The sequence below is a fragment of the Leucopleurus acutus genome, assembly GCF_964270905.1.
Source record: "Leucopleurus acutus genome assembly, chromosome: 10".
Classification (NCBI taxonomy): Eukaryota; Metazoa; Chordata; class Mammalia; order Artiodactyla; family Delphinidae; genus Leucopleurus; species Leucopleurus acutus.
The window spans coordinates 100,304,380-100,328,877 of NC_139153.1; the positions used below are offsets into that span (position 1 = coordinate 100,304,380).

The 24,498-nt window shown below is 42.0% G+C and overlaps 1 protein-coding gene across 1 annotated transcript; it reads left to right on the plus strand.

The window, feature by feature from the left end:
• Positions 1 to 4,125: 4,125 nt before the first annotated feature.
• On the plus strand, positions 4,126 to 23,058 carry SSR1 (signal sequence receptor subunit 1). The gene is made up of 8 exons (XM_082848364.1): positions 4,126 to 4,278; positions 6,988 to 7,100; positions 10,283 to 10,370; positions 11,669 to 11,931; positions 13,851 to 13,927; positions 14,692 to 14,770; positions 17,035 to 17,128; positions 22,973 to 23,058. Exons 1-8 carry the CDS (start codon positions 4,200 to 4,202, stop codon positions 23,038 to 23,040), a joined length of 861 nt encoding a protein of 286 aa, XP_082704490.1. The 5' UTR covers positions 4,126 to 4,199; the 3' UTR covers positions 23,041 to 23,058.
• Positions 23,059 to 24,498: the final 1,440 nt, after the last annotated feature.

Consider the following 24,498-nt stretch of genomic DNA (forward strand, 5'->3'; position numbering starts at 1 on the left):
GACTGCTCCCGCCCACTTCAGATGCCAATGGCAAGTCCTGGTCGTCACCTGTGCCTCTAATAGATCAGCTGTAAATCAGAGGCTCCCATGACCCCTTCCTCCGAGTCCATTAATTTGCTAGAGCAGCTCACAGAGCTCAGGGAAACACAGACATTTAACAGTTTATTAAAGGATACAGATGAACAGCCAGATAAAGAGAGACATAAGGCGAGGTCTGGGAGGGTCCTGAGGACAGGATCTTCTGTCCCGCTGGAGTTGGGGTGTGTCCCCCTTCCAGTACTTGGATTTTGTTCACCAACCTAGAAGCCCCCTGAATCCTGTACTTCGAGAATTTCTACAGAGGCTTCCTGACATCATCATGATTAAGCATTAACTTCATTTCCAGCCTCTCCACCCTCTCTGGAGAATGGAGGGTGGGGATGAAATTTCCTTCCAGTGAGGTGGAAGGAAAACCAGGAGAGTATGTTGTCCTCCAGCCTCGAGAAACAGGTGTTAAAAAAGGGGGTGGAGGGACTTCCCTGGTGGTCCAGGGGATAAGACTCCGTGCTCCCAATTCAGGGGGCCCAAGTTCGATCTCTGGTCGGGGAATTAAATCCCGCATGCACACCGCAACTAAGATCCTGCATGCTGCAACTAAGACCCGATGCAGCCAAAATAAATAAATAAATATTAAAAAAAAAACTTTTAAAAGTGGGGAAGGAGGCTCAGATGAGGACTTTCGGATTCAGCAAGATGAGATATGTTAGTGCAGTGGTGAAAATAACAGCCCAGTGGAATAAGCGGAGAAGAAAATCGAGAGGTGAGATAGGAAAGTTTTACTGTGTCTGAGGCAGACAAGCGAGGCTGTTGCTGAGGGTACCAGCGGCCACGGAGAATTTTTTTTTTTTTTTTTTTACTTTTTGGCTGCACCGCCAAGCATGTGCGATCTTAGTTCCCCAAACAGAAATTGAACCCACGCCCCCTGCAGTGGGAGCGCTGAGTCTTAACTGCTGGACCGCCAGGGAAGTCCCAGAATTTTGTTTTTTAAGATGGGCAATATTACAGTATATTTGTATGTGAACGGGAGCGATGAATCGGAGTAGAAATTCATGAGGTAGAGGAGAGATGGCTATTTTCAAAATCACACGGTTTTGAGCAGGAGATGAGATCCAAACCACAAATGACGGCTGACCTTTGATAGGCCCATGTAAGTTTTTTCTTGGAACGGAAAGGAGGGCAGAGCATGAGTGTACAGTTGGAGGAAAGCGGTGAATGTGATTTTGTCTGTTCCTTTCCGGGAAATACGAGCTGAGCAAGGGTGGGCAGGGGAGTCTGTGAGTCGTGAAGGAGAGGACCAGGTTGGGGACAGTCTCCCCTCCCACACCCCCATAGTATTCCTTTTACATAAAGATCACAAAAGAATTTTTTTCTTTCAGAGGTAAAGTACAAAAACCATAACTCTGTTTTTAGCCCTTGCTAGGTGAAAGAACACAGAAGTCTTTGCTGGCATATAATAAACACAACTTTTTCTTTTTGCTTGACAGTTTTTCATTTCTTATTAGGTTTACAAATGAAGTTAGATTGCAAATTTGTGGGGAAAGATGTAACTTATAACAAATTCAACAGATATTTTCTGAGTTACCACTGGTGTCAGGCGCTGTTCTATAACATTGACTAAAGGCACAAAGATCCCTGAAGTGTGACAGACAGGAGATGTAATAAACTATATATTGTGTTAGAAGATAAAAAGTGCTATAAAAAAGAGAATAGAGAGTACAAGGGAGGGGCTGGGGGTTGTAATTTTAAACTGGGAATGAGGGTGAGCCTCATTGAGGAGGTGACTGTTGAGCAAAGGTTTAAGGACATGAGGAAGTTCCTTAGCTACTGGGTTACCTGAGGGAACACCCAGAACAAAAACTGGGACTTAATAGACACATTTGCTAATGATGCTGAGGGAAATCTTAAGAAATTCAAGGAAAAGAAAGCTCTGCTCTTACAAATTCCAAGGAAGTAAAATGACAGAAGTGGAGAATCAAGTGTGGGTTTGCCTGAGCTGTAAGAATGAGAATAACCGGGATGCAGTATATTTCTGGAAAACACAGATCTACAAGGAGATAGATGCAGAGGTGAGAGAGAAAAAACATGGAGAGGGGGAGAGCAAGGGGGAGAGCTCTGGGTGGGCACCCAGGGAACGCTGCTCATTACAGGGAGAATGGAGATCACAGTAGTGCAGAGTTTGTGGGCACCAAGATCAGGGCTACCGCTTTTGATTTTTGTACTAATTGGACAGTCACACAGGTCTCTCTCTGTTTTCTGTTTGTACGTTTCCATTTTCACATCAGTCCCGTCCTGAGCAGGCACACTTTGTTCCTGTTGCCCCTTTAGTGGCTGGCTGTCTAAAATTCAAGTCCCAAATAAAATCTATTAGTAATCATTTAATAATAAAACTGGAGTGGAAGTCCCAGTTTAAGCCTAAACTGGATTATCCTCATATGTTCAGGCTCTATCTAAACATGTTCTGAGAACTGAAGAGACAGGCCTACTAGGAATCTCTTTAACATAGGAATGAGGATCTTCTCTGCCAGAAACTAGCCCTCTGAAGGGAAGAGGGAGGCAGCCGTGGTCCAGTGAAAGAGAGAAGAGGTGATTCTGAGTGTACAGCATGATTACATGTATATATCTCCTACTGCAGTCCACAGCAGATTCTTCCCGGTGCTGGGAGACAGCAGCAAGTTAAATAGTAGGACGTGTTTTTCAAAAAAACCCTGTCAGGCATCAGGAGCTCAGAGCAGGTCTGATTTGAAACTCATGGAAAAGAAAGTGCCTCAAAGTTGGGGAGGGAGAGTCTTCCCACGCCTGTAGAGAACTCAGCAAGGTTCAGCCACATCAAAGTGGTGTGCGCAGTCGTGATGTCTTTTCGCACAGAGTGGCAGCTTTGGTAGCCATGCGCAAGCGTGGAGGCAGCAGCTAAGTGGGAGGAGCCTTCTCAGGGAGCCCCTCCCCTTCTGCCAGGTGCCTTAGGAGCAGCAGCCCTGGCGGCACTGGTGGAGCGGAGCTGAGTTGGTTCAGCCCAGCACTGTCAGGTTTAGCAGACAGAATTAGATGGTGCCTGCAGCAGCCACAAGCTGCCTTTCCAGGGGCCCCGGGGCAAGGAGGCCTTGAGCAGAGCCAGTGCAGGAGTAGAGCAGCAGAGGTCCTAGACCAGTGGAGCACGCAGTCTGGAATCAGACTGCCAGGTTCAAATCTTGCATCTGTCATAGACCAGCTTTTAAGCCTTGGGGAAGTTACAAAACTTTCTGTGTCTCAGTTTTCTTCCCAGTAAATAATACCCAGCTCATAAGGATTTTCAGAGATTAAATGACAGGAATTGGCAATAGTAAGCACACCATGTGTTAGCTTATTTGTTTCATCATTCGTATGACATCTCACGCTGGTCTAGCGCAACAGTACCTGGAATTCACATTGTTTAATTGCATGACATACCAGATTACTGGCAGCAACCCGAAATGCACACTAGATGAGAAGGAAAGTGTCCAGCCATTGCCGCCCCCATTCTGTGGTTCCTAAATGCTTACTCTGTTCCAGGCCCTGTTCTAGGTGACTTATAGCTCTGGAATGTCAGGTAAGAAGTTAAGAACTGTCACTGTTTGTTTAACTGTGGGTGAGGGTGTCTGCAGAGGGGGGACAAGAGTTTCCACTGTATATTTTTTATGCTTTGGGTTTTTTTTTCTTTAACTGTTATATATATTCCAAAACATATGCTTGCTTTTCAGTGCCACACACTGGCAGTTCATGCTCTTTATAAGGCCACTATTTAAAATTACACGAAGACTTTATTGCGCCGGTCACCCGGCGGATCGTCATTCAAATAAAGTAACCACTAACGACGCTAATTAATTGGAAGGGAGGGACGGAGGGCGGGGCGAGCGGCAAACCGCAGGTCACCAGCCCGAGACTGTAACTGAGGCGGACTCTCGCGGGAATCTCAGAGGCCCTAGCAACCGGCCACGTGACTCCCGGGGCCGCCCAGCTTCCCCAGGCTCCGAGCCCAGCAGCCACGTTGGCGGCGTTTCTCTGCCAGGGAGGGGGAGTGGCGAAGGCCGTGCGTGGTACGTGCCCCACTCCTCCCCGCCCGAAGCCCGGATGAGGAGTAACGCCATTACCGCCGGAGCCGCCGAGAGTCGTTGAGGGCGGGGAGTGGACGCCGGAGCGGCCGCGCCATGAAGCCCTTCTCCCGCCTGCTGCTGCTTCTCCTGCTGGTGTTACCCGCCACTCTTTTGCTCCGAGGCCGCCCTGGAGGTGAGGCGAGGGGAGTAGGTGGCGGGGCTCGGGCGGGTGGGTGGGAGACGCCGCGACCGCAGGTTTGAAGCTGGAGGCGGCGGCGGCGGCTCCGGCTCCTGGGTCCGGCGTCCGCCTCGCCGGCCTCTCTCCGCGGCCCCCGACCCCCGGCTCGCAGGGCGGCCCACAGCGCGCCAGAGCCTGCCTGGCCCCCGCCTCCTGCACGCGAGCGCTGGAGACTCTGCCGGCGAGCTTGCTCGGGGGCGGCGGGCGGCTTGCGGCTCGGGCTCGCGCCCGCAGCCGCGGCCTCGGCCGGAGCGAGGAACGAGGGGCGGCGGACAGGCTGTGCCCGAGCGCGCTGCGGCCCCTGGCGCTCCAGCGGCCGCCGCTCCACCCCGTCCCCGCCCCTCGGCGCTGGGCTGACGTGTCTTTAGCGTCCGCGCCAGGAGTTCTCCATTCATTTGCTGAAAGCCTTGTTTTCTGCTAGCCTGAACTCTGAGCCGTGCTGCTGGTCCTGTCCCCGATTATCAGCACATCCCTCTGTGGTCCCAGGTGTGTTGATTTCCCCAGAACTCACCCGCCTGTCTAGCCTTGCTCCCAGGCGGGCTGAAGAATCCCTGGGCATGTCCGGTACTTGAGCCCTCCTTTTGCTCTCCTTTTTTTGTAATTATTTTTCCCGTTTTGTTTTGTGGAAGCATCGCATTGTCCTGAAAAAAATGTAGTCTCCTTCGAACTGTACGTGTTTTTTTTTTTTTGCGGTACGCGGGCCTCTCACCGCTGTGGCCTCTCTCGTCGCGGAGCACAGGCTCCGGACGCGCAGGCTCAGCGGCCATGGCTCACGGGCCCAGCCGCTCCGCGGCATGTGGGATCCTCCCGGACCGGGGCACAAACCCGTGTCCCCTGCATCGGCAGGCGGACTCTCAACCACTGCGCCACCAGGGAAGCTCGAGCTGTACGTGTTTTATCTAGGTTTATTCCAACAGTTAACCTGGTGTGAGAATAGATAGCAGGACGTCAGAAATGTGGAAACTTGGCTTCTTACCCTGGTTCTATCGTGAACTTCCATTTTCTCCTCTGTGGAATTCAGTCTGACTAAATGATCGCTAGAGTTCCTTTTATTCTGTAACTTTAAGAAAGCTGTGTGGCAAAATGAACGATAGTGACAGGTATCCACGAGTTCTTTTGCAAAGAAAAGTGAACTGACTGGCTTCTGTTTAACGGATAGAAAACCAAGTGGGGGAATTAACCAAAACCGTTAATTCGTTTGCAGGTTTAAATAGGAATGCTTTTCCTTTGGGAGTTGCTTGCTGGTCGGTGTTTTCATTTTCTTTAAGAAAATTTGGTAATTGTACTTGTCTAGAATCTAAAGTATATTTTTTCAGTCTTTCTTTTCTTAAGAAACATCAGTATCTAACTGGGTATCTTTGAACACTTTTTGTGCAGAATGGCCTGTCTTTCATAAGATGTTTTCTCTTAATTTTTCCAATGTAAAAGTGTAAGTTTTTTTTTAGGCACAAAATTGTTACTGGTTAGCATTAAAACATTGTTTTATAAATGTCGGGTGAAAGCCATTGTATATATTGAGAAGTCTTGAAATTTAACTGAGTACAACTTTATTATGTCAGTTGTAGGTATTCTTACCGGTTTTACAAAATGATTTGTAAATTATAAATGCACTGTTTAGTCTGTTCAGCCAGCAGCTGAAGCTGATTTTCAGTTCATAAAGTGTGGTTCAGTGTTCTTTAATATTTGGCATAAGTCTTAACGGGCAGTAAGAACTCAAGGAAGTGGGAAAGACTTAAAATGCAGTCCCCTTAGTATATACTGTTTCTCCTGAGTATTACAGCATGTGCACGTGCTTCCTTTCCCATGTTTTTTTTCCCTCTACTTAATTGCCACATCATCATTCTTTCTGAGAAATGTTGGAAGAGTCACTAGAACTTTGAAATTTCTTTTGAGGGTCTTGCCTGAAATAGATTTAATGTGACATGTACTTTTGCCTATAAAATTATGATGTATAGTTTCTTGGCGTTATAGTTATGCTTACTTTCACTATGATGTTAAGTGTAGCGGAAATAAAAAGTATCTTAAAACATGTTTGAAGTTGTATGCAAAAATAAATGCATGCTTTCTCAGCTCTCAAACTTGAAATTACCAATATAGTTTTTACTAAACCAAATGTGTTTTATGAGAGCTAGTTTTCACTATGGATGTCATACAGATATTTGTTCCTTGGAATTACATACTATCGAGTACTAAGAGATTTGAGCTGTAGTCAACTCTAATAACAGGATTTCTTGCCTAGATATTTAGATTGCTCTTTTCCTTTAGACCTGGATTTTTTTGGTTTGTTTTATGTGGTTAATGATAGATTAAATTCTGGAGTTTCTTACTTTTAAAACAAACTTACTTTCTTTAATATGCTTAACAGAGTTGCTTGACTTTCTTTATCTGGGCTTTAAGGCATCTTTAGTTTTAGCAGTTCATTTTTCCAGTTGCTTTTTAAAATTAAACAGCATTTCCCACTAAAATTAACGTGCAGTTGGTAAGACGAGCAGTAAGATAAAATCACATGAATATTCTTAGACACGTTGTAATTTGGCATCACTTGAGTGAGCTGGGAGATTGAGTTATTCCGAGGGAAAATTTTCGTTGCCTATGTACCTGAGATTTAGAAACATTGGTATTCCGGGGTAAAGGTTAACTGCTTGTTCTTTATTTTATTGTTAGGCTCGTTGGCAGCGGCTCAAGATCTTACAGAAGATGAAGAAACGGTGGAAGATTCTGTAATTGAAGATGAAGATGATGAAGCAGAAGTGGAAGAAGATGAACCCACAGATTTGGTTAGTGCCGTATTTGATTTAATACATATACATAGTGTATCTATATCTATATGTATTTAGCCCTTATATAGACAAATTTGGTATTAAAATTCTTGCTTTTAGAGGTTTATTACTGGGATCAAAGTGGATTGAATTTGGGAGAATGGGGCCAGTCATTGAGGATGATCCGTAAGTATTTTCTGGCGCAAGGAGGGAGACGTGAAACAAAGACCAGTTCAAGGTGATATGAACGTGAGTCTGCGAGGGTAGCATTATAGTAGGACCACTGGACCATTTGTTGTTGGGTTTGGGATACAGACTACTGTGCTTTCTGGTCTTGGGCAACTTATCTTTCTGGGTCAGTTTCCTCTTTCTTCTTTTTTTCCTTCACTCAATAAGCAAGTATTTATTGAGTTCCTACTGTGTGCCAGGCACTGTTTTAGATTTCCCTGGTGAACAAACCAGAGATTCTCTCTGCTCTCATGGAGTTTATGTTCTTGGGACAGTGTGTATGCATTTTGGTGGCAGGGGGTGAGGAGTGGACAATAAACAATATATAAAGTATGTTCTGTGAAGATTCCGCTTAGAAGGAGGGCTTGGAGAAGATCTCTTAGAAGCTAACGCTGAGACTTTTACTATAAAATTATAGTATGACAGTAAGAATATTGGGCTAGAATCAAGATCATTGTGGCATGCTTCTAGCTAATTTTATTTTCTCTCTTAGACTACTGTAATTTATCCTACATAGAATTGGTTTTTAACCACTTTTAAACTCCAAAATCAGTTCTCTGTGAAATCTTAGCAACAATATTGTCTTTGATATCAGAAGGTGAAGGCCATCAAGTGTGGACTCTGTCGGATTTTCTACATTCTACTTCTGAATATATTATTCACTCATCTTTTCTACATCTCTCCTTTAACAGCGAGTTGTCTTTACTCTCTTCTAAGGCCGGCCCTACCACCACCACCTTCTCCCCATCTGGGCTTGTGAGATCTTGTTTATTATCCTCTTTCTTTCTGTAACTGTAAGCATTGCTCCTTCTCGGTGACTTAATTCTGTTAAGCTGCAGATGTGCTCACATCCTCCACTTTGTGTTCCTCCACCTGAAGTTGCTACACGTTTTCTTTTCTTTTTACCAGCACAGTTCTTGAAAGAGGAAATTGTACCACTTTCTCTTCTGCTCATTTCACATTTGTTCTCTAACAGTGCTTGGTCTGGTCCCATGTATCTAGTAAAACTGTTCTTGCTAACTCACCAGTGACCTAACTGCCAAATTCCTGGCCTGGAATTTCCTGGAATTTCCATTCCTCCCCTGTTTGACCTCTTTAGCATTTCCTGAGTACCCCTTCCTTGAGTCCCCTCGTTGACCTCTGTGGCACCCCCATTGGTTCTCTCTGTTCAGCGGCTGCTGCCTGGTCTCTACTACCTTCTCTCCCCCGCTCACTCCCTTAATGTTGGTGACACCTGTGGTTTTAACAACCACCGCCTTACATTGATGACTTCCAGATCTCGTTTCTAGCAGCCTCCCTTACCGAGCTCCATTCCTCTGTTTCCAGCTCTTTGTGGGATAGCACATCTGGATGTTCCATAAGTACCTCAGATTTTATCTGTCCAAAATGGAATTCAGCATTTACCATCCATCTTACTTCCATAAATTAATTCTGTTTTGATAAGGCTCCGGTGCTTCAAGCTTTTACCTTGTTGCTTTCATTTCTTTTTATTACACAACCTGTTAATCAGATCTTAGGGATGGTTTCTCAAGTATATCCTTTTCTCCTTATTTGACAGCTTATGGTTCCTACCTTCCTGTTTCTGGTCTCTTTCCCTGTTTGTGGGTCTCTTTTCCCAAAAGTAGAAATTCACTAAGTCTTTGTAAATGAAGGTATCATTAAAGATACTTAAAATATAACTTATAATACAATTGAACGAATTGTACAACAGTCACTGAAGAAATGTTTTGAGTGCCTTAAGCATATGAGGTGGGTGTGGAGAATTTTTAAAATGTAAGACGGGCTTGGCTCTTGAGAGGTCTGTATAGGGAGAGAGAGTATTTACATAAATGAAAAGTTAAATGCCAGTAAACAGTGGTGCCCTTAAGCATCTCGATTTATTAAGGGCCTGGACATTTCAAATACATGAGTATCTGTAATTCTCATTGATGCCTGGAGAAATGCTGCACTGGGGTTTAAAATTTTTAGTTAAAATTTGTTGACATTTTTAAACAATTTTTTTTTTTTTTTTTTTTGCGGTATGTGGGCATCTCACTGCTGTGGCCTCTCCCGTTGCGGAGCACAGGCTCCGGACGCGCAGGCTCAGCGGCCATGGCTCACGGGCCCAGCTGCTCCGCGGCATGTGGGATCTTCCTGGACCAGGGCACGAACCCGTGTCCCCTGCATTGGCAGACGGACTCTCAACCACTGCGCCACCAGGGAAGCCCATGGGGCAATTCTTAATTGGGATGGAAAGACCAATAACCAGGCCCTAGCCCTAGCATGGCCCGGCAGAATGTGGATGCGGGACAGAGCCAGCTCTGCCCCGCCCCGTGTTGTCCCTGGCTGCTTTCGTGCTGTCCCCGCAGTTGCATAGTTGCAGCAGGGACCTGTGGTCCCGAAAGCGGAAGACACTTGCTACCTGCGTCCTCACGCCAGCGCCTCCTTTGGAGTCTCCTTCCCTTCGCCCTTGTCGGGGAGGGGTGGCATGAAAAGTGTATATGAGACGACTTCTTTTCCCGGAAGGTAGTATTCCTGGCATTTAAACTAAGGGGAAAAGTAAGTACTACCCATTTTAACCAGAAACTAAATGTCCCTTTGAAAAATACTGTTTTTAAACTTCTTTCAAACTTTACAGAAAATTTACCAACCCACAGTCTAGAACCTCGCAGTTCAAAGTGTTATCTAAGTACCAGCTTCATGGGCATTTCCTGGCATGGGCATTTCAGATACATACAGAATCTCAGGCTTCACCCTATACCTGAGTCACAGCTGCAGAATCCCCAGGGGATCAGCATGCACGTTACTCTTTGAGATGCACTGCTCTTGAAGTTTTATTTTCACTGATGAGTTACAATGAAATTCATTCCACTACTAATCCCAACACAGCCTTGGAGAAGCAATGTATATATTGTCCCAAATCTAGTGAAGTCATTATTCTTAAATGATGTTGTTTTTCTTCCATAGTAATCTGCTTTTAACATTTTTCTTAGGCTGAAGATAAAGAGGAAGAAGATGTATCTGGTGAACCTGAAGCTTCACCAAGTGCAGATACAACCATCCTGTTTGTGAAAGGAGAAGGTGAGAGGGGAATGTTGGTTGTAATTCAAATACAGGAATTTTATAAATGGCTAGCTCAGTTTTGGGGGAAGCATTAATAATGATTAAGGTCTTTATTTTACAAGTATAGCGTAGACACATTTTGGGGAAAAACCCACTTACATGTATGAATACCCATACCTGTAAGGTAGCATTTCTGGCATTTAAACTACGGGGAAAAAATAAATACTATCTATTTTAACTAGAAATCAAATGTCCCTTTGAAAGATACTGTTTTTAAAGTTTTTTCAAACTGCCACAGTAAAATAACATTGATATTTCGAGTGTAAACATTAGTGAAATATTATATCTTTACAGTTAGGCCTTGATTAGAGCCTGTGTTGCATTAGAAGAAAATTAACTAATGGTTTGTATTTATTGAGAACTATGTGGCAGGCACTGTTTTCAATATTTTGCATGTATTATTCAATCCTAGTAGGAACTCTAAGAGGAGAGTTATTGTTGTTGAACTGAGGTTTAGAGAGGTTACGACTTGAACAGGATTACTGAGTTAGTAAACAGATTCTGAAGACAGGATTCAGACCCAGATGTGTCCGACCCCAGAACCTGTACTTACTGGATGAAGCAGCTCTGTAGACCACAGGATAATTATCGAAGACTTATTATTTGAGGTTATTCATTCTCTAGGTCTTCTCAAGCTTTCTGTTTTATTCCCACGTACATTCTGGCTCTGTGCCTACAGAAGGTATGATTTGAGAGGTTTTTGTTGTTGTTGGTTTTTCCCATTTATTTTTGTAGCTGCCTCCTTGGGTCACGTTTGTTTGCATTTTGACTAACTGCAAATAAGGATTGCCTGATTGATTTTTTCTTTGTTATGTTTTAATAGATATTACAGTTTTCAGGTGACCCTCTTAGACTTTACCTTTCTGTCATTTTTCTCTCCGTTATCTGCACAGATTGCAGATACTGAGTTGGAGGTGAAGGTGATTTCACCAAGACATGTAGCCCCACTGCAAGATAATCTTACTCCTGAAAGTATACAACTCCTTCTTAGACATACAACTCGGAAGTGATCTGGTCTGAAATTGAGGTGCTCAGTTCAACTCTTAAGTTGGAATGCTGCCATGGGGACAAGGGTTTCAGCTCACACACGAACTCCAAGTTGTAGTTAGTGGATGGCTGGAGTGCTCTACTGAAAAGGGTTCTGAAACCAAATCCATACATAGCAGGAAAGGGTGCCAGAATCCGTTTGTAATGTCTGCTTATTTTGTACCCTGTGAATGTTTTCTAATCTTCCTGTCTCTTCTTTTGTTTCTTAGATTTTCCAGCAAATAACATTGTGAAGTTCCTGGTAGGCTTTACAAACAAGGGCACAGAAGATTTTGTCGTTGAATCTCTAGATGCCTCGTTCCGTTATCCTCAGGACTACCAGTTTTACATCCAGAATTTCACGGCTCTTCCTCTGAACACTGTAGTGCCGCCCCAGAGACAGGCAACTTTTGAGTACTCCTTCATTCCCGCGGAGCCCATGGGTGGCCGGCCCTTTGGTCTAGTCATCAATCTGAACTACAAAGATTTGAACGTAAGGCCCTCTAAACCTTCTTCTTCTTCTTTTTTTTTTTTTAAGTTAAGAATGGATGAGGACAGTTGACATTGTTTAATGAATATTCTTACATTTATTCATTCAGGTGCCTATTTTGTGGTTGAAAATAGGCAGCAGGGAGGCAAAGATAAATTGTACACCTCTGTCTCCAAGTCTATAATCCAGTGGGGCAGATGGTTGTAGACAGACAACATCACAGCATAAGTGATACATCCTAGAGACAAGTAAGTGCAGGGGTAGGAAAGTGAAAGTGACTCCAGCTGGATCTTAAAAGGAAAAGGAACAGTGAGCCGCACAGTGGGATCTGCTACTTCTTCAGATGTTAATATAAAGTAATTTTTGTACCTCCTTTTGTTGCTTGCATTTTGCCAATTTTACTGCTTCTGTTGGTACGTTTTAAGGACTTTCTGTGACTATTTTTATGTCATTTTATACACTCATAGAGAAAATGTAACCAAATTATTTTTAGGATGTTAGTAAGGTTTATGGTTTATGAGAACCAAATAGCCTAATATAAGCTCTGCTGTCTTTCTTAGGATATTTTACTATCTTTCTATAGGATACATACATCCAATGAATGAATGAGAGAAGCCCACTAGAATTTTACTGCTGGGAGTTGACCTCTAGATGCCAACTATCACATCCTCCTTCAGATAGCAAGCACATGTAAACCATTCCCTGTTGAAAAAGTTTTCTGAGAAGGAAATTTCATCCTCTCTTGGAAGCTTATTCAACCTTTTCATCACCCCAGTATCAACATATTTACATCTGAGTTAAATTTCTCATGCTGCAGTTAAGTTTTCCTTTTGTGTCTTTTTTTAAAACTACTTAGTGGAAAGTGGGAAAGAGTTTTCATCTTTTTTCTTTTTTTGGGGGGGGGGTGCATACTGCACTGCTTGCGGGATCTAAGTTCCCCGACCAGGGGTTGAACCCAGGCTCCTGCAGTGAGAGCGCCGAGTCCTATAACCACTGGACCGCCAGGGAAGTCCCCATCCTTATTTTCAGAACAATGTATTAAGCCTCCTCAACTTTATAGTTCAGTAGCTTGAAGGATTGTGTATTTCATCAAGTTTTCAAGCAGAATTAAACTTAATCCAACAAGCATATATGTAGCTTCAGTTCCATTTTGAATGTTTGTTTCATCTTGGAATTGTCACTAGAGGAATGCTAATTGAAAGATCTTGGAATAAGACTTAAATCGTCATAGTTCAGCAATAAGTGGTGCCAGTTTTGAAAAAGTACTACCTCGATGCTTCACACAAAACACAACACAGCTGTGTGTTGTCCCAGTGATTGTCATGTATTTGAAAACTGAAATTGTGTTGAGCTGACAGAATTATTTGGAGACCACCACAGAAAGAGATTTTGTTACTGAAAGTCATTAACCCATTTAATATAAACTGATTTCCAATCCATTGCCAATTTAGAACATGAATTTGACTTTTGTTCAAGTCTAGTTCTTAAAATGATGTTCTCTGGAGCTCCTGTGTGCATGTTCATTGTCTCCCTTTCTCGTTTGGAGGATTACCTACAACAGAAGCCAGGGCTTCTAGCTGAAGAGTGTTCTGTGGGCTCTGTTTCTTTCTGCAAGTTATCCTGTTTTTACTTTACTTCCCTGGTTTCTCACACCTCTCATCCCCGTCAAAGAAAGTGGGGACAACTTTAGCAAAGTTGGAGGCCTTTTTTATTTTTGAGGAGAAAGTAACGTCATAACGTTGAGTCCCTGACATTGAATTGGTGCACTTTCGTACGACTCTGTTGAGTCTTACTGACGTTCTAAGTGATGAGAAAGCGGTATGGTATCTGTAGGGTATCTGTAGGGTAACAGTTTTAAGAAATCTTGTAAGCTTTCATTCGTTCAACACATTTCCGATTTTTGTGATTTATTTTTTTAACAGGGCAATGTTTTCCAAGATGCTGTCTTCAATCAAACAGTTACAGTTATTGAGAGAGAAGATGGGCTAGATGGAGAAACGTAAGTGAAGGTCGCAGTGTGTAGGTCTTGGTCTCAGTAGGTAGGGCTGGGAGGCTTGCTTCCGTCACAGTAGTTTTTAATGGTGAAAGATTAGGTGTAGATTGGGTGGAATCCTGACTACTTAAATTCATACTTTAGATGATTCTTACAACTATTAATACCAAGTTAGGAAAGATAGTTAAAACTAACAAAAAATTGTTTTAGAAAGTTTGCGTTTTGTTCTTCCCATCTTTAAATTGTTTTCCACCCCGTCCTCTTAAGTTGGTCATCAGCCTCATCTAAGTTGCATGGCTCCAAAATTACTATTGAAAACATAAACCATAATATTTTACCTTGAAAAATGTGTCCTTTGCGAATGATGAATCATTTTTCACTATATACTTATATAGTTCACTAAAAGTAACTTTCAAATAAAATTGTGCAAAGTCTAATATTTGAGGAAGACAGCACCTAATGCAGCTGTTTAACTGAGCTTTGACTATAACAAATTATGAAGTAATTCATTGTAGATCATATGCCTTTTTTTGGGGGGGTGGGGACTGACTGTTGTTAAAGGTAAATTTATAAAACTGTTACCTGGATCTACATTGAATTTAAAATTTTGTTCCTTTTCCCCACAAATTATTTGGAAAAATTATATTTTGTTAGAATTATTGTTGTAATTAACTCATACCTCTTAGGAGTTTAAGCACAATTATAGTTTTAATTAGCTGTGGTATTTTTAATGAACTAAAGCCAGTTTATATTTTCTCTTTTTATATCAGAATCTTTATGTATATGTTCCTTGCTGGTCTTGGGCTTTTGGTGGTGGTTGGCCTTCATCAGCTCCTAGAATCTAGAAAGGTAAATATCGGTAAACAGCTCTTACAGCCTTACTTCAAAAATGGTTACAGTACTGAGTACAGTCTAGTTATTTGTGGCTTCTTGCTCTCACTGTGGGTTTGTAGCACCTTTTTTTTTTTGGCGGTATGTGGGCCTCTCACTGTTGTGGCCTCTCCTGTTGCGGAGCACAGGCTCCGGACGCGCAGGCTCAGCAGCCATGGCTCACGGGCCCAGCCGCTCCGCCGCATGTGGGATCTTCCCCGACCCGGGCATGAACCCGTGTCCCCTGCATCAGCAGGCAGACTCTCAACCACTGCGCCACCAGGGAAGCCCTGTTGCATCTTTTTAAAATAAAGCCTGAATGAAGTGAGAGTAGCACGGACATATATATGCTACCGAGCGCAGGGTTGTTGGCTGGTGGGGGGCATCAGCATAGCCCAGGGAGATGGGCTCCGTGCTTTGCGATGACGTGGAGGGTGGGGGGCCCGGGGGGTCGGGGCTGTGTGGGCATGTGGCTGATTCGCTTTGTTGTGCAGCAGAAACTAGCACGCTATTGTGAAGCGGTTGCACTCCAGTGAAGACCTATTTTTTAAAAATAATAACAACAATAAAAAGAAAAGCCTGTTCCCTGGTGGCGCAGTGGTTGAGAGTCCGCCTGCCGATGCAGGGGACGCGGGTTCGTGCCCCGGTCCGGAAAGATCCCACATGCCGTGGAGCGGCTGGGCCCATGAGCCATGGCCGCCGAGCCTGCGCGTCCGGAGCCTGTGCTCCGCAACGGGAGAGGCCACAACAGTGAGAGGCCCGCGTACCGCAAAAAATAAGTAAATAAATAAAAGCCTGAAGAGGAGACCTTGGGTGTCTGATTTGGATTTGTTTAGACTCTGCTGCCACGTGCACTTGGTGTCCTTTGTCTGCATTCTCCAGGATGATACTTACCTTCTCTCTGTTACGTAACTCTATAGTCTAGATTTTTTATTCCTAAAACTCAGACATTAAATTTCATTCTTCTGTTTATCATACTCTTTCATGGATATGTATTTTATCTATAAGTAATGCAGCTTTTATGTATTTGCTTTAATACTCTTGACTATAGGGCTGACTTCTGATTAGCAATTAAATGAGTCTTCATTTGAAAAAGAATGAATGAATTTGGCTGTATTTAAGTCAGAATTCTGTTTCGTGTTAGAGTTGTAGAGTGGCAACATTGAATCACCTGGTGTAATCATGGTTTCCTGTCTCTGAACATGGTAGCTAATCCTGCCACTGTATCCTCATGTCCCTCTTCTCCCCTGCCCTGCCAAAAAAAAACCAACCCCCAAACAAAATAACCCATACTATTCCTCGCAGTATATAATGTGATTTGTGTCCAATACCCTGATGTGAACTAGACCCTAAACAATTGCTGGACATTTTGGTTAATCTTTATTTATTAAGCAGTAAGTCAGGCAATCAAATCTATGTAAAATTAGCAGTAAATGTTATTAATAAATCCTTACTTTTTAAAAGAAAAATACTTAGTGCTTGAATGTTAATTTTCATAACTTTCTTTACCTTGTTTTCATAATAATCAGCATTTTTGCTATAAGTTTATGTATTAGGTATAAGCCAGTTTTTCAGTTATCTCTGTGTATTAAGAGTCCAATTTTTGGACTGTAAAATTAATATTCTGTTTCTTATGTAAATAATTAGGTGGGTTTTCTTGTTTTGTTTTGTTTTTTTAAAAGAATAGGACCAGTGGAATTGAATCACCTTCTTACTTTCTAGCAGTTTGGCTGCAAATACTCAAGGAACAAAGTTTGAGGTTGTTAGCTTAAATGGGATTGTGTGTTTCTGTTTTGTTTTATTTATGCCAGCTGTTTAAGTGTATTTAGCTAATAATGCAGGGATCTGCCTGCATGCAACATTTCAGTAATTATGCCAACTTTTGTTTAATGTGGAAATAAGTTTATTCTTTAAGATTTGATTCCCCAAATGAAAATCATTGTAAAAGTAGAAGTTCTCACTTGGTCTACCAATTGTATAGTAACACATGAAGCTTTATAGCAGAGGAAAAGGCCGTTAGAGACTGAAAATAAGTAAGTGTGCAGATTTATTCCTTATTCTTTATAATTGGTGTAGACATGATTTTCCTGTCTCGTTAAAAAAATATTTGAGGAATATGTTTTAGGACTAAAAGAGAACATGTTTATTAATATATTTAAGTGGGTAGCTTGATGGGCGGTTTTAATATTATAGTAAATAATATAATGGAACTCCTTTACAATAATGTTTTTATGTTCTCTTAGCGCAAGAGACCCATACAGAAGGTAGAGACAGGTACCTCGAGTCAGAGTGATGTTGACATGAGCTGGATTCCTCAGGAAACTTTGAATCAGATCAGTAAGTACGCTTACAGGCTCGCCTGGGAAACTTTTCTCTTAAATGGAAATTAAGTATCTTAGATTTGGCAAAAAATGCTTGGTCAACACTCATCTTTTCATGGCTTGTACGAATCTAATATGATGAGCAGTGAATGCATCACATTTTTATTCTGTGCACTGTATTTATGCTTTAATTTAGAAATGCTTCCACATCTGCAGTTTGTATACAAATGTGTGAATTCTCTATATTCCTAACCTTTTTCCTGTCTCTCTTCTTTCCTGTTGCTTCAGTGCAGAGTAGGAGAGGTGAGGCAATTCATCTTTTTAATGGTGTTTGTTGTGGTGTTGGGAGCTGTTGTTTGTGAATACTTTACAGTAAGTTTATTGAATAAGGGAACAGTTTTCTATCACCGTATTTATTAGAAAAACTGCCACCTACCCACTGTTTTTGAAAGAATAACCACAGTACTGCCTGATAGTTTACCTAACGTATATTTCAGTTTTTATTATATATGCAGTTGGTTAAATATTAATCTTTATAGAAGAATATAGATTTTTTTCTCCAGTTGTAATTGGACTTTTTAAAAACATTTACCATAAAAGCAGTACGGCTTCATTGCTTTTTTTAAAACAACTTTAAAAAATTTTTTTTATTTATTTATTTTTGGCTGCGTTGGGTCTTCGTTGCTGCACGTGGGCTTTCTCTAGTTGCAGTGAGCTGCTGCGCACGTGGGCTTTCTCTGGTTGCAGTGAGCTGCTGCACGTGGGCTTTCTCTAGTTGCAGTGAGCGGGGGCTACTCTTCGTTGTGGTGCTTGGGCTTCTCATTGCAGTGGCTTCTCTTGTTGTGGAGCACGGGCTCCAGGCGCACGGGCTTTAGTAGTTGTGGCACACGGGCTCAGTAGTTGTGCCCCAGGTGCTTACTTGCTCTGCGGCATGTGGGATCTTCCTGGACCAGGGCTCAAACCCGTGTCCCCTGCATTGGCAGGTGCATTCTTAACCACTGCGCCACCAGGAGGTCCTGTCCTTTTTTGGGGGCGGTGAGGGGAAGAAAAAAAGTTCAGAGATAACCTCCTGGCTCCACGAGTCCCATTTTCCATAAATAATTGGTACTTACGTGTTATTCTAAGTGTTTTCTATACGTGTACCAGCTCATATGTCTATTGTGTCTGTGTGTGTGTACACAGATGGCATCATGTGACACACAGTTCTACAACCTGAGTTCTTGTGCCTTGGATGTCTTTTTTTGATAATTATATATTTACCTTATTCTTTTTAATAACTACATAGTATTCTTTTACAATTCTTTTATATAAATGTGTCAGAATTAAGCCTACTCTATATTGAAGGATGTTTGTTATTTCCAGTTTTTTGCTCTTAAGATTAATACTCTAATGAATATTCTTAATATATAAAATCACGGGCTAATTTAAAAAATTAAGATGTAATTGACATATAACATTAGTTTTGCATGTACAACATAATGATTTGATATTTGTATAAAATGTGAAACGATTACCACATCATCTAGCCAACAGCACCCCACACAGTTACAAATTTTTTCTTGTGATGAGAACTCTTAAGATCTGTTCTCTTAGCAACTTTCAGATATACAGTGCAGTATTGTTAACTATAATCACCATGTTGTATATTTAACTACTTGTGACTTATAACTAGAAGTTATAAGTTTTGACCCCCTACTCCTATTTTGCCCACTCTCCTACCCGGGATAATTTTTAAAAAATTAATTTATTTATTTTTGGCTGCATTGGGTCTTTGTTGCTGTGTGCGGGCTTTCTCTAGTTGTGGCGAGCGGGGGCTACTCTTCATTGCGGTGCACGGGCTTCTCATTGCGGTGGCTTCTCTTGTTGGGGAGCACAGGCTCTAGGCACATGGGCTTCAGTAGTTGTGGCTCGTGGGCTCTAGAGCGCAGGCTCAGTAGTTGTGGCGCACGGGCTTAGCTGCTCCGTGGCATGTGGGATCTTCCTGGAACAGGGCTGGAAACCGTGTCCCCTGCACTGGCAGGCGGATTCTTAACCACTGCGCCACCAGGGAAGTCCCTAGGATAATTTCTTAAAAGTAGAATAGCTAGGTCTAAGATTATGCACATTGTAATTTTTATGGAAAGTGTTCCATTTCCTTCCCGAAAGGTGGTGCCAACTTACATTCTCAGTAATGTGTAATATTGCCCGTTTCTCCTCCCCTCTTACTAATCATTCTCACGTGTTAAGTATAATAAAATGTTTTAATCTGCCAGCATGTTACAAAATGGTAGGTATCTCATTTACAGTTAGGAATGAGGTTTGGCTTCTCTATGCATATTTGTTGGCTACTTATTGTTTCTTTCCCTGTGAATTGGCTGTTCAAGTTTTTTCCAGGTTTATAAATTGACTTGTCTTTCTATGTTGAAATGCAAGTGCAGTCTGGTAGGTGCTTTAGTAAGAGCACAGGAGGGGCCTTCTCCAGGTAGGAGAGTAGGGAGATCATTCACAGAAGGGGTTGACATTGGCCGATTCTTGAGTTCTGTGAGGGGGAGTCTTTTTTATGTGCTCTGCTACAGCCTTCTGACTTTCCTTCTAGCCAAATGGCAGCCATCGGATACCTTAAAGCAGAGAAATAACAAATTCATGTTTTTTTAAAAAAATTATGTGATAGTCTTATGGAGGCTGGCTAACAGGTGGGAGCTAGTGGACCCAGGGATACCAGCCAGGTGATTTCAGCCAAGCATATGAGGACCCATTAGGGCCTAAGCTGAGGCAGAAGTGAATGGGAATAAAAGGGAAGAGAAGGATACTTCAAAAGTGGAGCTGGTTGGGCTTTCAGTGGCATTTTGGTAGTTGCAGGAAGGGAGGAGTCAGGGTGCTCTGAGTTTGGGCAGCTGGATGGAAGATGGTCCCATTAACAGCAGGGACTCTAGGAGGAGGAGTGTCTGTGCACAAGGAGAGAGGGGTGTGCGCTGGATGTGCTGGGTGCGAGGAGCCCGTGCAACCCCAGTGAGCGTGTGGAAGCGTGTTCGGAGCACAGGCGGGCCAGGATGCGGAGACACTGGCACAGAGCCTAGGCGACAGCTGAGGGTCTCTGCAAGGACAGGCTTCCCACACCAACCAGCATTCCGTGTGGCGGGAAATGGAATTGGGCGGAAGTGTAGACCATGGCCTCTACAGTGCAGCAGGATTGCTTGTGTAGACTGGGAGATTGGCTTCATAGTATCTTTCTCCCTGACCTGTTATTCATGAACTTAAAAGCTGAGAATTATTACACTTACAGAGCAAAATTCCAATCATGTATAACTGTACTTTCATTCAGTAAGTATTACCTACAGTGTCAACACTATGCTAGGTTCTGAGTGGTATGTTAAAAAGAAGCTAAGAATATATGTACTACTGTTTTTCAGAGTTTACATTTCTGCTTGAGGAAAATAAAGCACATATGTGAAATAGTATGTGATTATGTGCTAGAATGAATAATGTGGACAACTTAAAATTTTGTTAGGAAAGGGGGATCATATTTAGAGTCAAAGGAAGTCTTGTTGAAGGAGAGAATATCACGTGTCTCGGGTGATGAGTCTCGTTCGGAGAGAAAATCACGTGTCTCGGGTGATGAGTCTCGTTCGGAGTGTAAAGGAAGAAGGGTGGTTTGAAACAATTTGAGCCCATTACTAAGAAGTTTTTTCTTGTATGTTTTGCATTTCAGAGTAGGGTGCTTCAACTTCCCTGAGGTCTTTTAACTGTAAGTGACAGGTTAGCTGATTTTAATAGAAAAATTATAGGATCTTCGCTAAATGCTGTTTCATATGTGTACATAGGGAAACCTTCATCAGAAGCTGTAACTATGAAGTCTTCTGTGTAATGTGACTTTAACTCAGGGATCTGTTAGAAAACTGTGACATGTATCTCATTAAGTAAAAAGTCCATCTGAAAGTTATTTATATAATATTTCCCCACAGGTGAGGTAGGAAATTAGATTATGCAGTCCGAGAAAATGGAAAGGGACCAGTTTAACTTTCTGCTAACATCTTGCCTTTCTCTTTTCTAATATGAAAAAAGTTGCAGTGAGTTACCATTTTACTGCAATTTAGTCTTTTTTTAAATGGGCAGGGAGGCATTTTCCGATCCGCCCCATTTATTCAATATGAGACATCATGTTTAAGGTTTTCTGTTGTTTTTCTTTTAAAGTTTTTTAGGGTTTTGGGGAGGTCAGAAGGAGGTGGTTTCCTTTGATGACTGAGAGCACCATCATACACATTTCGTTGTTCTTTGCTGAAATGAAGTGCCACTTTCTAGGCTGTTGAGGCATTTGGAGCCATTTTCCCCAAAGCTGGATGACTCCAGGCTGCTCTCTGTCTGTCTCGTTTGCCTGCTGCTTAACTCTGATGAGCTAGACATGTGGGAGGGGAAGGTTTTAGACTCACTGTTAAGGTAAGTTGGATCGGCTGTCTTCCTGATGGAGTGAAATTCATGTGTGTTGGACGAACAGGCTTTGCAGGTTCTCCGAGGCTCTTTTTCGCGTATTCCTGTATTTAAAACCCTGCTGCAGGGGGTTGACATTGTTGGGAGTCAGTAATGACCATTTCACATCCATAGTAACAGCTGTGTCCACACAGGTGGCTGTTAGATTGTGAAGCATTTTTTGAAGAAAAAAAGATTATTCAGCTGCTGCTTGTATTTAAAAATTATTTAGGAGTAGAAGACGCAGTAATTCGTAGGCGAACCTTTCTGAAAATTTGATGAAAGTTGTAGGCTTTTGTCAGAACAGTGCTTCTTCGCTCAGCTTTAGGCACTGGAGCCCCCAAAACACATCATTACCAACCTACTTAATAAAGCGCTGAGGCCAGCTCTCACGTGACAATTCAGTCATTAATTCTTAAGCAGTTTTTAAAAAAGAATTTTTAGCTTCTAAATATTCTTTGTAAACATTTACTGTATATTTTAAGCTGGAAAAATAATTGTAATGTGTAACTTATTCCGCAAGGAACTTACATTCCCTAATAGGTTAGGTGCTCCTAGAAAATATGAAAAAGACAATGGTCAGAGAGAAGACAGTCTTTCACTTTTTTTTAAAGAAACTTCTAGATGACTCCTTACTGGATAGAAGTGGAAGAAACTCACCACCAGTTTATTTTTTGCTTAATAGACCACACTAAGACTCTAACATAAGAGAAAAAAGTAAAAAGATACTGCTTACATGTGTAGGATGCTTTTAATATTGATGTACTGTATAATTTCTTTTAACCTGCTGCTCATTTCAGGTAAATTTATGAAATTACCAAAAAGTATGCAAACTACATGGCGCTGCCTTTATAAATATTAAGTCTTTAATTTAATTTGTAACCAATATAAAATTTTTATGCTATTTGTAAAGAGTTTACTTATGCATGTATCACATATAAACATGCTGAGCTGTAGAATTCAGGAAGATTTTGTATGGTAGCTTCAACATCACAGTGATCAAGATTAGATCTTTTCCCACCCTAATTGCAAAAAGATTTAATTGACATATAATGAATGACACATTAGTTCCATGTATACAACATAATGATAGATAACTTGTACACATTGGAAAGTGGTCACCACGGTAAGTCATCATCTGTCACCATACAGTTACCGAAAATATTTTTGTGTGTGATGAGAACTTTTAAGATTTACTTAGCAGCTTACAAGTATGTAGAGTTTCATTTTGAGTTACCTCTTGAAGGATTATTTTAAAAGGTTAGTGAAAAAACCTATGCTAGGTAAGAGGCATTTATTATTAGATGGTCTTCTTGCATGTGTGTCGTTTTCTTAATGGTAAAGTTGAAGGAAAATGCTTTTGAATTGAACACATACATGACAGCCAGGCAAATCAGAACTTTCTCTTTTCTTCCAGATAAAGCTTCACCCAGAAGGCTGCCCCGGAAACGGGCACAGAAGAGATCGGTGGGATCTGATGAGTAAATGTTCTTTGTGCAACAATTCGGTCTTTACTTAACCCGCCCTAATGTCTTTCGGCCTGATGGGAATTAGTGCAGAGAAGCCATATCACCATAGAAGGCAACTACTACTTATGTGTGGACTGAGCAATCAGAGTCTGTGGCGGTAACATTGCTGAAAATGCACTGCATTTATTTTTCTAAAGTAACAAATTTGGTTTTTTTAAAACCATTAAAATCTGTGTGAGTGTGTGTGTATGTATGTGAGCAGTTGGTCTTACCAGAATCATTGTTGAACTATCTGAAGCATGCCTTTAGAATACTAACTAGAATGCTATTGTCTCTTCCTTTTGGACATTTTCTGGCATTTTCCCCCAAAACTCAGCATTTGCCCGGTATGACTGTAGACGTCCTGCCCTGGACTGTTTTTAAAGAAAACAATGTTTCTCCTTTAGAAAAGCGCAAGTCCCGCTTGATGGCGCAAATCTGCATGTTGTCGCTGTTCTACAACTAGTGTTCTAAAGGCACGAGCCGGCCAGCTGCTTTTTAGCCGTAGAACTGTTTGGTATTTTGCTGCTGTTTACTGTAATGCGCACCTTCCGAAACCTTCCCAAATAAGGTCAAGGAATTTGGGGATCTCTAGCACCAAAATTGTGAAACATGAAAATTCTGGTTTTGATATATAAAACCAACTTCACTCTCTTTTTTTATAAGAAAAAAGGTAACATATGTGGAAACTGAGTTGTCCACTGTTCTATTTCTGACCCAAGAGATAAAGCTCTGGGATTTTTAGACCACTCTGTTTGTGTTTTTAAGAGAGCATTTTTCTCTCCTTAATAGAAGCATCTTGCTTTAGAAGAGTTGCCTTGGTCTACAGACTAAGCAAACTTCTAAGTAATCCTAAACCTGTTAAAGAGTTGGATAACTTTTAATGGTTAACAGTTGTTAACCGATTGTTTTTTATCTAATCTTTGGGGTATTTTGGTTGTTGATTTTTTTTCAAGTTAATCTGAAGAACTCCAAAATTTTAAGCACTTAAGATATCAGAACCAAAATTAATTGGGCTTCATAAGATCCCTCTTAGTTGCCCTTGCCCTAGGTAGTAAATTAAGTTTGGCGTTACTGTCAGGCTGGATAAGCAGCAGAGTAAAACAGTACGCACACATCCAAGGCTTCGCCCTCTGTCTTCAAGTCATATTCTCCCACATACATTTTGTAAGGGAATGGTAAATGGAATTTTAGTAGCTGTGTAATTCCTGATCTGTCTTCATTATAATGAACTGATCCCTCTTTGCTATAATCCCCACCTGCACCCACTCCCACACAAACAGCAATGAAGCAACACAAGTGAAAAACCTTTCCAAGCTGCTTAAGTCCTCACCTGAGCCAGAGACAGTGACGACAAAAACAAGTTACTGCAGGGCTTCCCCGGCGGCGCAGTGGTTGAGAGTCCGCCTGCTCATGCAGGCAGGGGACACGGGTT

What these genes read in the sequence shown, in the direction of transcription:
- SSR1 (XM_082848364.1), top strand. Translation starts at nt 4,200, where the DNA reads ATGAAGCCCTTCTCCCGCCTGCTGCTGCTTCTCCTGCTGGTGTTACCC. An exon ending in AAGATGAACCCACAGATTTG is followed by an intron (nt 7,101 to 10,282) that starts GTTAGTGCCGTA and finishes CATTTTTCTTAG; the next exon opens with GCTGAAGATAAAGAGGAAGA. An exon ending in GGAAACTTTGAATCAGATCA is followed by an intron (nt 17,129 to 22,972) that starts GTAAGTACGCTT and finishes CTTTTCTTCCAG; the next exon opens with ATAAAGCTTCACCCAGAAGG.